This window comes from Physeter macrocephalus, chromosome 8, assembly GCF_002837175.3.
Source record: "Physeter macrocephalus isolate SW-GA chromosome 8, ASM283717v5, whole genome shotgun sequence".
Lineage (NCBI taxonomy): Eukaryota > Metazoa > Chordata > Mammalia > Artiodactyla > Physeteridae > Physeter > Physeter macrocephalus.
Window position 1 is genome coordinate 7,855,605 of NC_041221.1, and position 14,811 is coordinate 7,870,415.

Here is a 14,811-nt window from a genome sequence, read left to right on the forward strand (position 1 = left end):
CCCCGCATTGGCAGGCGGACTCTCAACCACTGCGCCACCAGGGAAGCCCTGTTGAAGGTATTTTAAAACAAAAATGAGTATTTAAGATTTTTATTTTTCTGCTCTTTTCTACCACTTTTCCACAGCTAAGTCTGAGCACACCCCTTTCTTGGTGTATCCAGCAGCAGTAGGTCTGGGTTGCTGGGCCAGCCTCCCCCAGGTGGCTGCTCATCTGAAGACAGAAAAGCTCCTCCCACTTCTGTCACATAAGACCCAGAGGTTGTGGTCTTAAAACTCTAATCCTTGATCGAGATGGGAGGCAGTGATCACATCCCCTGTCGTGGGGCCCTTGCCGAACAAACCCCATCTCTCAGAAATCCTTTTCTCTGGAGCTGCTTCTTCATGGACCTTCACAGAGCCTCCTGCCTGCCACTACTGGACTTTGTCAAGGGAACCAAACAGAGGCCTCTTCTGGAGAAAGGACAGTTGATCCAGATCACAAGCAACCAAACATTCTAGTGTTATCTCAACCCTTGGTCTTCAACAAGCAGATGCTCCCCCAAATCTGATGAGTCTTGAAGAAGCAGGCACAAATTATGTCTTTGTGTCTTTCCATCAGCCGCAAGCTCCTCATGTTTAAATGGGGATAAGAGTTCCCTCCTCATAGTATTGCTACACAATTAATTAAGATAATACATGCGTGGCACTCAGCACAGGGTCTGATCCAGAATAACAATGAATGCTCACAGAGCTCCTGCTCTCATTAGATGCACAGACATGGCCAGTATCTATCAACACTCCAGCAACTGAAACCATCTGCGTGGAGGCCCCTGAGTGGGAGCGGCCCAGCCCTCGGGGAGGGCGGCCTGACTTGAGAAAGCAGTTCCTGCAGGTTTCAAAGATGTGTGGGAACCAGCACCAGACAACAGTAGCACCTTACTCGCCAGCCCGCAGCAGCTCTCCTCCCAGAAGACAGGATGAAAGGGCTGCGTCACAGCTGTCATCACAGAATTTATCTTGGTATTGACACTTCTCCCAGGAGAACCTAACCAAATCTTTTAGACCTCTAGAACAGTTAGTGGCAGTGAAAACCAGCCTGTTTTCCTTCCACTCTGGTCAGGGAGGTTTTACTGGGTAGGGCTGGGTCAGCTGGGTCCTGGGGTGGCTGGATGAGATCAGCAACAGCTCCGGGGAGTACTGGTCTACACCCGCCCTGGAGTTTGACCAGCTGGGCCCGGGCAAGGTTCTGGACCCCTAAGGATCTTGATGCAGAGGGTGGGCGTGAAGATAAAGGAGTATTTCTTAATACTACATGCGTGTGGACCTCGGGCTGTACGAGAGGCAGGGGTGGGGCTGGACCCTACGTCACAAGCTCCAGGGCAGGACAGGGCAGGGCTGCGGCAGCCCAGACCCCCGGCAATGCCGTGCTCTGAAGATGACCCATTCCTTTCCCTCTCCGATGACCGCGACACACGCGGGAGGCTAGCTGTTCTGCTCACGTGTTCCTTGCGCTCAGCATGGTCTAGGTGGGGAGCGGGCCTGCTCCCGTCCAGCCACGGGAAGGGGCCCACGTCCTCCCTGTCACATGACCACACCCCGCTGCAAAGGAGTTGGCAGTCAGTCAGCCCAGTCTGGTGGGCGTGGCTCCACGGAAATACAACCCTATTTCTGAACTCGGAAGGGAATCAGAGGGGGGCTGTGGAGAGCACTGGTGATCTGCCCCAGCCCAAAGCACTGCCAGCATGTGGGGGTAATCTTACCCCAAAGGTCTTAAAGGTAATTCAGACTCAGGCTCGGGAATTATCAGCCTCAAGAAGGCAGAAATGACACCAGGGACCCACCTCCCCCCAGCTACCGGAGCAGGGAGGCTCGGGACATGAGCTCTGGGTGAAGTCAGGCACGGTATTTTGGCTTCTTTTTAAAGCGTTTTATTTCTGATTGACCTCTCCACCTTTCCTGTGCAACTCACGACGTGGCTGAGGACCAGAGCGAGGCCCCATTTCTGCTGGAGCTCCAAGAGCCAGAAGGAGCTCCTGCCTAACCGGGCATTTCCCAAAGGATGTACTGTTTCAGGTTCACGGCCTCTTTCCTCCGCCTCCCCTCCTCCTGCCGTAACGGCAGAACCTGGCAACGAGCGCCCGCAGCTCCAGCCGCGGCAGTAGTGGGGCTGCCGCCGCCCAAGACACCCAAAGGTCCGAGCTTTCCTTAATAACCGATGGTGGAGGTGCCCGTCCAAGAAGCGCAAGGAAATGGCCCTCGCCCGGGCCCCTCGAGGTTGAATAAAATGATAAAGGCGGCCGGGCTGCTGGCAGCTCTTCAGGTGATAATTATTCCCTCAGGAGAGGAAGGCCAGGCAGCGTGCACAGTGCGCGGCTTGCTTCTGAGGGAAACTGTGGACCCAGAGAAACAACAGCAGGACGTGAAGGAAGAAACGTGTTGCAGCAGACCCACCGTACACTGCAAATCCCACAGGAGGCGAGGGAGAGAATGGCTTCAGGCCAAACTACCGCCCCCGACCCCGCCAGCGCAGGTCCCTCAGGTGGGCTGGAGGTGGGCCAAGTGCATCAGGTCCAGGTCCCGCCCAGCACAGAGGGGTCTTCACTGCTGGCTTGGGCCCGGGTCCCCTGCCACTCAGAACCGAGCCAACAACGACGGGCGTGGACACGTGTTTTTACCCCTGACAGAACCTTGCACTTCAACGGACTCCGGGAAGACGGCAGCAGCCAACTTCACACCAGGTCCTGAGACTCAGAAATACTCCAGCACCAGCCGTGGTCACCGGATGCCCTCACTCCTGGGAGGGCCAAGCACACTTTCCCCAGGTCCCCAAAAGTTCTGAAGTTATCACGACAAATGTTACAAAAGAGAAGAGAGTGGGAAACACGCTGCGCATCTGCGGCGGGCGCCCGCCCGCCAACGTCATGAGCAACCAGCACGCCTGTCGCCACCCTGCGGGGCCGGGGAGCTGCCGGGAGCCCTGGCCACAACCGTCGGCCACACAGGAGGTTTCCTTTGTCCCTGACCTCACTTTCCAGCAAAGTTCAGCCTCTGTTACCACTGTGCTCTGAACCTAAAAAGGCGCAGGTTAGTCAGGAGTCACAGGAAATTTACTCCCTGGGAAACAATCTTGCCAACGCCATGAAGAAATCCTGATGAATTTCAAAGGGAAGCTCTGACTAGAGGGGCCTCGAGGGAATAAGGAAGAAGGGTCAGACTCATTTCTGATACAGAACCATCAAGAAAGCAAGCTCGGTGCTGCCGGCTTCGCCTCCCGTACGTCGGCACGGCTGCATTTCCACCTGTTCCCGGCTACATCCTGCAGAGCTTCAGCGGGAAGTTCTCTGTGATGAGGTGCTCAGGGTGAAGCAGCACAACGATGTTAACCTCGAACTCTGGGAAGAGAAAGGACAGGCTTTATGCCCGCCGGCCCGGAGCAGCGGGAACCAAACAACAACCCCGCCACGGGCGCAGCGAGCTCTCGACGGAGAGCTTGCACCGGGCGCCGTGTGCGTCCGCCCGCACGTACGTCATCCCAAGCGTCCGGGAGAATCAGTGTAGATGGCCACACTGGCGGGACTGCCTGAGTAAGTTGGTCTTCTCACCTTGGAACATGCTGTAAGGCCTCAGCTTCCCCAAACACTCTCCTTGTCCTTCGTCTTTACTACAGAGAATCTTCTAGAATCCTGTCAATTCACGTGTACTCTTTGGCTTTATTTTTACATTTCTTACAGTTCTTAATGGAAGAGTGGACTCCAAACTGGCCCGCTGCTGTCTGGGGACCCGTGTCCCAGCCCAGGCAAGAAACAATGTTCAGAAACAGCGAGCAGTCTAACTGTAGTTCCTCTGGATACTGGTTGGTTTCCCTACAACACCTGTTCAAACATTCCTCTTTTACCTTTCAGCAAACAGGAGTCTTCTCCCCAGCTCTCCAGCCGCTAAGGGTAAGCTTACCGACAGAAAGAGGGGCGCGCGTGACGAGGGAGCCCCCGAAGAGAGTCCAGCCGGGTCCCTCCCCAGCATGAACAGCGAGGCGGGCAGCACCGCAGAGTGGGGCTCAGCTGGGGAAGGGGCTGGGGGTCAGCTCGTCCAGGAGGGTCCTGGCAGGCAGGGTGCCTGCGGCCCAAGGACAACGTCCCGTGTGTGGCTGTCACCTTCGCCAAGCGTCAGCCGGGACAAGAGTTGTGCACCAGCAGCACGCACCCTGTTCCTTTCCTTTCCGCTCCTTGATGATGGTGACGCGCCGGAACGGCCCCTGGCCCTGCCCGGCAGCATCCCTCCCCAGGCCCTCTAACCACCTCGCGGTCCTCCCTGGCGGGGGCACCGTGAGCTGGGCTGGAGGACACCGCGGGCCTGGCCGTGCACACAAAGCCCCCTGCGGTCGAGGTGAAGGGGTACACCCAGATGTGCGCCTAACGTGGGACGCGGGGCTCACCCCGCCCACACCTGAGACCCCGAGCCCGACCTCGCCAGCCACGCGACGGCAACCCCGGGGCTACGAGAGGCTGCGGCGCTCAGTGACCGTGGGCCACCTCCTCCCTGTGGAACGCCCCCCCCAGCTGACGGGGCGGCCACTGCGCAAGCCCCCGAACAGACGAAACAGGAGCCACGAGGACAAAAGCATCAGTGATGTCTTGGCTGATGGACTGAGGGCGTTATTTCTATGGAAGAATCACAGGCACCTCATTAAATCTTATATGGACACTTAGTAAGTCTGACAAATATAACACACGGAAAACAGAGGTGCCTAATGCATAGCATAGCAGAAAAAAATAATTTTTGGACCTTTTTTGAAGTTTATGTAGGAAAACCAAGTTGAGAAATCAACAGACAAGCTCCTCCTCAACTTCAAATCAAAGTACAGTCAACTTCTGAACAACGCCGACCCTGAACACAGTTGACGATCTGCGTAGAGTTTACAGGCTGCCCCTTATTCAGCAGTTCCTCCACAGCTGTGGTTCTGCATCTGCAGATTCAACCAACCACGGCTCAAGTCGCGCTGCAGTGTATGCTCCGGAAAAAACACCCGTTTCAGAACGCGGTGTGTGGCGTGGCCAGGGAGCACTCCTGGTGGGACGCGCGGGGGTGGCACGAGGCTGTGGCCGGGCGGATCCCGGTGGCTGCAGGCACTGACTCTGCACTCGAGGCCCTGGTGCCTCTGGATTGTGTACGGTGGGCATATACTACCTATTCAATAACCATACACAGTTTTTGAGAAAAAACGTGGTACCTTGTTAGCTCAGGTCAAGTTTGACCCTATGTCATCTTTCAGCCGACCGTGCTATGCTTTTCCGTATTCGGTGAACAACTGGATCTGTCGCCCTCATTTCTATTGACAAGGGTGTCCTGACCCCATTATGTTCTCGCTACAACACAACGTTTCAGATAAAGCACTCGAGGGCTCCACCGGTATTACACTGTGCCTCTAGCCTGCCGGGCTGGCGGTGCTCCGGGGCTCACGCTCACACGAGGGCACAGAAAGGTCCGAGCAGCCCCCCGTGATGCCAGGTGCGACCACCTTTCCCTCTCTTAAAACAAAGAGCATACACTCAACTTCGGTGATGAAACTCTACTTACTTCCATTTTTTTTTTTTTTTTTTTTTTTTTTGGCTGTACCATGCAGCTCACGGAATCTTAGTTCCCAGACCAGGGACTGAACCTGGGCCACGGCAGTAAAAGTGCCGAGTCCTAACCACTGAGCCGGCAGGGAATTCCCTCTACTTTCTTCCATTTTTAAATTACATTATTTGTAATTATTTAAAGTAAAACCACAGTCTAATTTAAAAAAAAAAAAAGATTGTCTCTGGACTAGTAATAACATATGTTAGAAGATTTAGGGGGAATATGACATTAAGAAAACACATTGGCCTTAGGGACTATGTTCCCATTTCTCAATGAAATGGGTATAAAAGCAACCATTTACCAAAAGCTCCTTATTCTACCTATTCACCAGTGAGCCTGCGCATGACAGAGCCCGGGGACACTTCTGTGGTCTTTTGGTCAGTCTGCAGAAGGTCGTGTCAGCCAGGGCAGGGGCCCGAGGGTCCGTCCTGCTGTGTCTCTGTGGTGGGGAGTAAGCCCTCCACTGAACTTCCTAAGCATGAACATTTTATTAGGATGAATGCGCCATCAAAATACTTTATAAGAACACTTAAAACCATGGAAAGGTTCATAATATAAAGTGAAGGGAGGAAAAGCAGGATAGAAAACTGCATCTGTCACGTGATTCGGATCTTGTGGTCAAAATATCTACCCACGCATTCATGGAAAACGACCGACACACCCTCAGCTGCTGGAGGTAAGCCCTAGGGAAGATTACCGTTCACACTGGGCTGGCTGTCTCAGGTCTTGCGTCTCCGTCAAATGCCAGCCCATCAGGGAGCCGACCTGACCTCATGCGCCCGGCCGGCTGGTCCCTGGCTGAGTTAGTGTCCTTCACAGAGCTCGTGGTCACCTACCCGGCCCACGCTGTCTCCCTTCAGGGGCGACACAAGTTCCTCGGAGCCGGGACTGCTCACCGGGGGCCCTCAGCGCCACACAGCTGCTCTGCCTGCGTTTTTGTTGAGTGACCGAAGGACCGGGTGCTCTGGGCTGCATCTGACCCCAGCGGAGCAGCAGGCCCGTCCCCTCCGGTGGCTGCACCCCTCCCGGGGGCACCCCAAGGGCAGCACACGTACCCACTTTGAAGTTGGTGGTCTCCAGTGTCGGGCAGGTGAAGAGCCGGGGGAAGACCATGTATATGGGGACAGAGAGGCCCCGACAAACGTCCCCGTCGGCGATCTGAATGTTCTGAATCTCTGTGGCATCGCGGGCGTACCCTTCTGCACAGCCTGGAGCGGGGAGAAAGCATCACACGGTCAGAACCCAGCAAACGTCCAAGCGGGCTGAGCCACAGGCCCTGCGCGAGCCTGGGAGAACCTGCATCAGCCCGCTCCGCGGCCCTCCCCGTCTCTGCAGGACTCTGGAGCCCTCCCTCCCTCCACATCCCACGTTCCTCACACATACGTTTCTTGGAATCGAGAGGCGAGCTCGTGGCTAAGGGCTGGCGGCAGCGGGGGTGGGGAGGGTGGCGGGGGAAGAATGGGAGATGGGGACGGGGTGGGGACCTTACCGCAGGTCTCCACGCGCACCAGCTGCAGCTCGATGCTTTTGATGGCGGCCTCCGAGCTCTCCACCACCAGCTCTCCCGTTAGTGGCTGTGTGATAACACAGTTGGTCGAGTTGAGATGTCCTCTGATGAGAAATTTGGGGAGCAAGGCTCTCTAAAACAAGACAAAAACAGACACATCAGGAGTGGGAGGCGCCAGGAGAAGTTACTCAAGTCACTTTGGTACAAATAAAAACTGAAAACAGGGTCAGGTAATTTTTATAAAATCCACTGGGACCCTGGTTTACAAAATGGGAAAAAAGGTACAACAGTACTTACATTTTCTGTCAACTTAAGTAACAGACTGAATTATTCAACAGCTATCTACAGACGTAAGGCACCTGGTGTTGCTGCCACAGAATGGCCAGCTCTCTCACAGAAGCATCCTGATTGCCTAGATCAGGTCTGGAACACTCCTTCTCACCAAGGACACGACATAAAAATGTCTAAAGAAGCTGCTGACAGTGTTTAAGGACAACCAGTCACCAAAAGGAAAAAAAGAGGTTTTAAAAAGATAATCAATGTTTAAATGTTCCCAATTATGCAATTTTGAAAAACCAAGACATTAACTTTATTTCAAGGAAATTTAAAGAGAACAGTTTTCTTCAATACTTGACTAAAAAACCTATGGACCTTTTCTCTTCGGACAGAGGAAAATGGTCATGGGTGAGTGACAATGCCACGGGAAAAACAGAACTAAAGAGTTAGAGACATCTGTCCTAGCCATCTTTCCTATGGCTGTGTCCCAGTTACTGTAGGTAATTCAGAGTTTAGAACACCACTGTCCAAGAGAAACACAATGGAAGCCACAAATGTGAAGCAACAGTGTAATTTAAAATTTTCTAGTAGCGACATTAAAAAAGTAGAAGGAAACAGGTAAAATTAATCAATATATCCAAAATATTATCAATTCCACACATAATCAGTATTTTACAGTTATGAACGGTTTTACATTCTCTTTTTCAAACCGAGTCTTTGAAACCCAGTCAGTACCACACCCTGAAGCTCATCTCGATCCGACCAGCCCCACCTCAAGGGTCAGTGGTCATGCGTGGCTGGTGCCCTGTACTGGAGGTCAAGAGCAAGGGCGCTCTGTACCTGGTAGCCCCCAAAGGCAAAGAACTCTAAAAAAATCTTGATTCAAGACAGAATTCTAAAAAAGCTAAAAGAGGCTATTTGTTTAGAAAAAGGAAAAGCAGTAGCAGTTCCCATTAAAATTCTCTTAGGCAACTGCATGTTTCCAATCAAGGTTTGAATTCCTGAGAAGAAAATCTGACTGGCCTGCTGGGGTCACTGCTCCAGAAACCAGAGAAGGGAGAGATGTTCAATGGACTTTCTGAAAGGCTCCCCATGACACACCCCCACCTCAGCTGTGCCTCCTGCAAGATGAAGCCAATAATCCTCCCAAATCGGCCTTTGACCCGACCCCAGTCAGGAGGGTCCAGGGAGCAGAATGCAGGGTTAGGGTAGGGAGGAAAAGCCACGTCCACAAAAGACAAGTGACCAGGGGCCCAGCTGAAAAACCAGGGTATGCAGCCCCCTTGACAGGCAGTGGCGGCCCTGGGGCTCAGGGGAGGGGGTCTCTGACCACAGTGCAATAGAACTGGGAGAAGACGGTAAAAAATTATAAACATATACCCTCTCTTTTAAAAACCATCCTTCTGCTAAGTAGTTACTGAATTTAAAAAGAAAGTAAAATTGAAAATACAGACTATTTCGGGTAGAGACAAAAATTTCCTCTTGCTGATGACTTGATACCCAAATAAAGAACAGGTGGGCAACAGTCTGTCAGTGGGATCCGGTTACTAAGAAAGCCTCCCTGGCACTGGCGTGTAAGGAACATGTTACCTCTTTGACATTCTGTAAGGTTTCAGGTGTGACAGTGAAGTCCACGGGGCTCGGAGTCAGTTTCCCCTTCTGAGGCTACAAGAGGAGGAGAAACCCAAATCAGGAGAGTCCACAGGTCAGACTTGCCTTTCCCCATTTAAGGAAACACAAGGTAGCGTCGTGAACCAGGAAGACCTCGGCACTCAGAGGCGGGATGCTTGGATTCTAAACACAGCTCTGCCAAGAAACAAGGAAGGCCGTGTGCTGTCCAAGGTCCTCATCGCCGTGACTCAGTTTCCTCATCTGTAAGATGAGGGGACAGGCTTCTTCTTAGTCTCTAAGGTCCCTTTCAGGTCCAGAATTTAAAAACAGAGCAGTATTGTTGGGAGACACTTATTTTGAACCTCTTTCTGAGAATAAAAGCCACTGAATCGGCACCATGACCCTGTGCAGTGCTGTCACTGGCCCTGGTCCCACTTCACAGATGCCAGTGGGGCACAGAGGGCTCAAATGGTGGCTCAAGCATGGGGCAGAGGTGAGATCCAACCCAGGCAGCCTGGCTCCAAGGCCGGTGCTCTTAGCCACTCAGCTGTACAACTGTCTACCAGGAAGAATCACACCTATAACGTAAGTAGTTATATGTTAACATAATTAATTATATGTTGCCGTAATTAGTTAACAAGGATCATCTCTGCATTACATAAGTGCAGAATCCATCAATACAGCCAAGCTTCACGGGGCCTGCCCAGTGTCTTTTACTCATGGGCTGGGGCCAAAAGGCCACTGACGCCCAGACGGCCGGGGAGCCGTGGAGGAGGAAGGGCACCGACCGATTTGCCCAGTTCACTCACTCACCAAAAGCTTATTCTAGGAAATATTCTTCTTGAATATATTCTTTCTACTAATAGGTTCATGAACATATTCTTTAGGGAATAATACATCCTTCCTCACAGTATACAGAGGAATATTTAACTTCATGTACTACAGGTCACAGCATGGTTTGGCTTCTAGTGAAATCAGTCACGAAGACTCTTGAAGGCCGAGTACGGGCGAAGCCCGAGCTCTGCGGCCACCCATGGGCCAGGGGCCAGGGTCTGCGGGCCCAGCTCTGCGTGGGGGGCTGGGTTTGGGCTCATTCTTCTTCACAAAGTTGGAGGCACTTTTTATTTAGCACATAAAATGGCAGGTGACTTTTTTAGGGGATAATCTACATGAGAAAAAGATTTTTTGCTTCACTTTGAAAACCCTTGATGGAAAAAAGGAAAATATCCATCTAAATCAAGTTAACTTCCAAAAAGGATAAATATTTCATCATATTTTACATAAAATATTGTATCGCTGAAAGAAATACTTAACACTATGATTATTAAAAATTTATAAACAGGAAAACTACAAATATTGGAAATCCTAAAAAGTCACAAGAATGATGCAAGGGCATCAGTGATTTTGCCGATCTTATGCACAAGAAGTCTGTCTTACATTTTCACTTAATCATCACTAAAAGATACCCATGGACACTTCATAATAGTGTAAAAGGCCCTGCCCCAAAGGCCCTGGAGAGGCTGAGACACAAGGAGACCAGGGCCGTGGGCACGGCTACTCACCACGTGTCCCCTGCAGCACTGGCACGTGAGGGGAATTTTTAAGGACACTTTGTCACTGCAAACTACTAGCAGAAGGTGTCAGGAGAGGCTCCCCACCCCGGCCCAGGCACCCCTGCATGTTCTTGCTGCACAGGCCGAGAATGCAAGGCCCTGGCCTTCTTCCCCTGGGCTGGGCCATTTCTCCCAGCTGTTGGCTGAAGCTGCCTTGAGGGACGAGGTGATGTCTCCCTCCAGGACAAAGAGCAGGCTTGCTCACTGCCTGCTGTAACAAAGGCGGATTCCCCAGCTTGAGGCTCCACAGCTGAGGCACAAAACCCCTCAGGTGCAGCGCCCCTTTGGGCCCGTGGCAGCACCCCACAGGCCTCTGGCCCAGGGGGATGACACACACGCTGACACCGGCCATGCCGGGAGAAATACAGTCCCCTGTCTCTAACCCAGGAGTCCCGAGCCTCTCCCAGCATCCACGAAACACTACCAGGCTAACTTATTGCTTGTAAGTGGGGTCCAGTCCCAGACCCCACAGAAGATTCCTGTTACTGAGCCCAGAGCCCCCCGAGCGCAGCTTACAGCAGAGTGAACGATGAATTCACAGGTCTTGGTCAAGTCCTTGGCCAGCAGGGACCGCCTCATGTCACAGCGCAGGGTATACTGGAGGGAAAGGCAGAGGAGAATACATCCTTTCAGATGGTTTGCTTTCATCTTGGAATTACTTACAAAGAGGCAAGTCAGTCAACATAATTTAGGGAAACTTTGTCCAATTAATGTGTTAATGAAATTAATATACATAAGAGGGGGAGTTAATGCTCAGAACAGAAACACTGCTATTAAAAAACACTTTAAGGTTATTCCTCGGCCCATTCCCACGGCCATCCTGTAGCTGGACCCCCGGAACACAGGTGCAGAGTCTTACCTGTAACACAGGAGAGACCAGAGAGGCAGGGCAGCAAGAGCAGGCCGGGAGGAGCAGAAGCTCGCTCAGACCCGGTCACCCGCCTTACTGGGTGAGCCCGACAAGTAACACAGCCTCCCTGAGCTTCAGCTTCCTGCTCGCTAGCGCTACCTTAGTGAGGGCCCAACGAGGTAACGGGTGCTAAGCCAAGGCCTGGCACACAGCTGCTCTGGGTAAAACGGCAGCTGTTTTGTAGTGAGGATGAGAAAACACAGGCAGCAGGACTGCAAGCCCCTGGACGGCATCTAGACTTCAAAGGCCAACCTGGGAGACGCGGGTCAGCCCCCAGCCCGCTCTCACCCGCTGGGCTCTCTGCAGGGGCAGCACCGCGCTGGGGGCCGGGGCAAGGGCAGAGCTGCGCCCCACGTGGGGAAGAGAAGCCATGCTAGCGACGGTGCTCAGGGTCCTGGAGCTCAGGCCTCCAGGGCATCTCAAAGTGAGCTCTTCGTATCTTAACCTTAGGAGGAAAAAAGAGGGGAAAGTCTTTGCAAAATTGTTATTTTAGAAAATTCAGATGTATGCAAACGTAAAGAGAAGCGTATAAGGAAGCCCCAGAGTCCGTTAGCCAGCTTCCCCAATGGCCAGTCCTGGTCTTCTCCTCGGCCCTCCCCCATCTGCCAGCAAAGACGTATCCTGCGAGCAAAAGAAGGTGGACAGGAAAGGGACGCAGCGTCACGCTGGCTTTGAACTTGGCCGTATTCAACTCCTCTGCTGTCCCTGTGCCGTCCTTCTGAACTAGCCACTGCCGGTGCACCTGCTGCAATGGGCCCCGAGCCGAAAGCTCGGCTCGACCTGACACTGTTCCTTCACATCCCTGTCCACGAGAGACTGCGCGGGAACAAAATTCTACAGCACGATCGCCGTCTTATTGTTAATCTTCAACAAAAAATCACAGAATGTATGTTTGATAAAGTGAGCTGTTGTTTTAATCATCCGAGAAAAACATTAAAATAATTTGTAGAACTGGAACTATATGCACAGTTGAGTCAAGAAGCTACAACTATTATGACCAACCTGTCCACATTAAACAAGAAGCTGCTATGTATTTAAGGTACTCCTGGGAGATTAAAACATTAAAGAAAAAAAGAATCATCCTTTGTCTGCAAGGGCCTTCATATATATATACAAAGATATAGATATAGATATAGATATAGATATTCTCTACCGAGATTTCAATCTGGTCTCCCCAACCAGACAAGCTTAGTGAGGGCTGTATCATATATGTATATGCTATGTTTGTGTGTATCATGTACAGTATATACAAGCACGTATGCCATGTCCATTGTCTTTCTCCTGTACAGCCCACACGCTGCCTAGAATAGGCAGCATTTTATTCGGGCTCTGCCTGGTCTCCCTGATCGTTTTCCCAATGGGAACATCCCTTCCTCATTTTCAGTCTCAGGGCTTTGGGCAGGACTGATTTCCCCCCATCCCACGGGGGTGTGGAAGTGACCAGAAAGGCAGGACTGCTGCTGGGCCATGGGAAACAGTCCCTTCTGCTGGGGCTGCCAGGCCAGGAGATTGTAAGCCTGCGGCCGCCGGCCAACAGCCAGCGTCACCCCCGAGAACGTCGAGCTGGGGGCTGACCGGTGTCCGCCCTGGCCTAGATGGTCCCCTGGAATTGAGAGTTCCATGATCCAATATCCCTTTTTTGGCTAAGCCAGTTTGAGCTGGATTTCTATAACTTGCAGATGAGACAGTGTGAGTAATGGGCCCCAACTTTTGGTCACTGAAGGTTTTTAAGTGTGAAAGCAATAATTAGTAATATAGGGCAGCTGGTGGTAAGTGGGGGGAAGGGGAGAAAGATGGAGAAAAGAGGAACAACACTGAGGTTATGTTTTAGGAATAGTGTTAAGTTCTTAAATTTTTTTTCTTTTTTTTGGGCCACACAGCACAGCTTGTGGGATCTTAGTTCCCGGACCAGGGATGGAACCCGTGGCCCCTGCAGTGGAGGCGTGGAGTCCTGACCACTGGACTGCCAGGGAAGTCCCACGTTAAGTTCTTTCACATGTACTTTCTCAATTAATTCTGATAATACAAATGTAAGAACTGTTGACAAAATATAAGGATAGTCACCATTAATTCATTTATTTAATCATTCAGAAAATATTTACTTGGCATGTTCTATGCGCCAGGCACTACGCTAAGTACTTCACACCAAGGCCTCCTCAACCCCCCAGGAAGAGGGGTCATGAAGGCTGCTTGGGGTCACAGAGGTGGGATGTGAATTTATACCTGCCTGCCTGCTGCTGAAACCCACGCTCTGAATCTTTACGCAATACTGTAACTCCAGCCCAGATCTGTCTGCTGCAGAGCCCTGGATCTTTTCGCTGTATCATGATCCTTCCCAGTTATTAAGGAGTGATCTACATGGTGTGAGCTACAGGAGGTCACAGGGGGTCAGGAGGGTCAGACTTGAGCAGGGCTCCAAGAGGAGGTACAAGATTTGATCTTTTTTTTTTTTTTTTTTTTTTTTTAATGGATGCTCAGCACGCAGGATCTTAGTCCCCCGACCAGGGGTGGAACCTGTGCCCCTGCAGTGGAAGCACGGAGCCTTAACCACTGGACCGCCAGGGAACTCTCAAGATTTGATTTCTTTGACTGTCAGTAAACACAGGACAGGAACGAGGAAAGAAAACGCGTGTCAACAGATTTAAAGCAGACTCCTAGAAAGGAGTCTGTGAACAAGGACTAGCATCTCTATCATTTAATTCTGAATACACAATTTCAGCAGACATGTTGGTACTGCTGTATTTTGTGTTTTATAGTATAAAACCTTGCTAGTATGGCCACAAGAGTAAAACAACCATAATAAAACTTCCCCGTGATTTAAACAACTTTTAAAGGAAAAAGTGGCTGCACAGAGGACGACAGCTTCCTGTATGCTCTATCTACTAATAAGGATGAGAAATGGATGCACGATGGCTGAGAAGAAGAATCAGAGCAAACAGGATCAAGCCCTCTAAGAAGTTACAAGGAAACCAGCCCCTGCAAGTTGGCAATTTAATACTGGCTACCTTTTAAAGCCTTTATTCTGTCTTATGATTCTTCCTGTTTTTATATTATGTTACTACAACACAATTCAGAGGATAAATTAAAATGTCTCTGCACCCGTATAATTTGAGAAAGATGTTATTAGGGCTCAAAAACAACACTTTCGATCCCAAGTCACGCCCGGGACTCTTCACGGGAAGCTCGATAAGTGATGGCACTGAGAAGGTGACGCCCCGTGTGGCACCTCTCTGCAGGGCACCTGCTCCACTGTCCAACAAGAAGGGCAGAAAAAGCCCCATGTAGAGACTGAGTGA

At 51.3% G+C, this 14,811-nt stretch overlaps 1 protein-coding gene across 9 annotated transcripts in view; it reads right to left on the bottom strand.

Annotated features, from left to right (window-relative positions):
* The window catches only part of VPS26C (VPS26 endosomal protein sorting factor C), a 102,344-nt gene that overhangs the window by 42,984 nt on the left and 44,549 nt on the right, over nucleotides 1-14,811 (bottom strand). For 5 of the 9 annotated variants that reach the window (XM_007110564.4, XM_028492664.2, XM_028492662.2 and 2 more), the window contains 5 exons: nucleotides 11,122-11,202; nucleotides 8,972-9,046; nucleotides 7,088-7,238; nucleotides 6,654-6,806; nucleotides 4,899-5,163 (listed from right to left, as the gene is read on the bottom strand). In XM_007110564.4, coding sequence (XP_007110626.2) covers nucleotides 4,907-5,163; nucleotides 6,654-6,806; nucleotides 7,088-7,238; nucleotides 8,972-9,046; nucleotides 11,122-11,202 — 717 coding nt within the window. In that variant the 3' untranslated portion in view covers nucleotides 4,899-4,906. Of the gene's footprint in view, nucleotides 1-3,258; nucleotides 3,372-4,855; nucleotides 5,164-6,653; nucleotides 6,807-7,087; nucleotides 7,239-8,971; nucleotides 9,047-11,121; nucleotides 11,203-11,803; nucleotides 11,961-14,811 lie in introns of those variants that run through there. The other 4 variants (XM_028492666.2, XM_007110567.4, XM_028492667.1 and 1 more) reach the window with 4 other exon arrangements.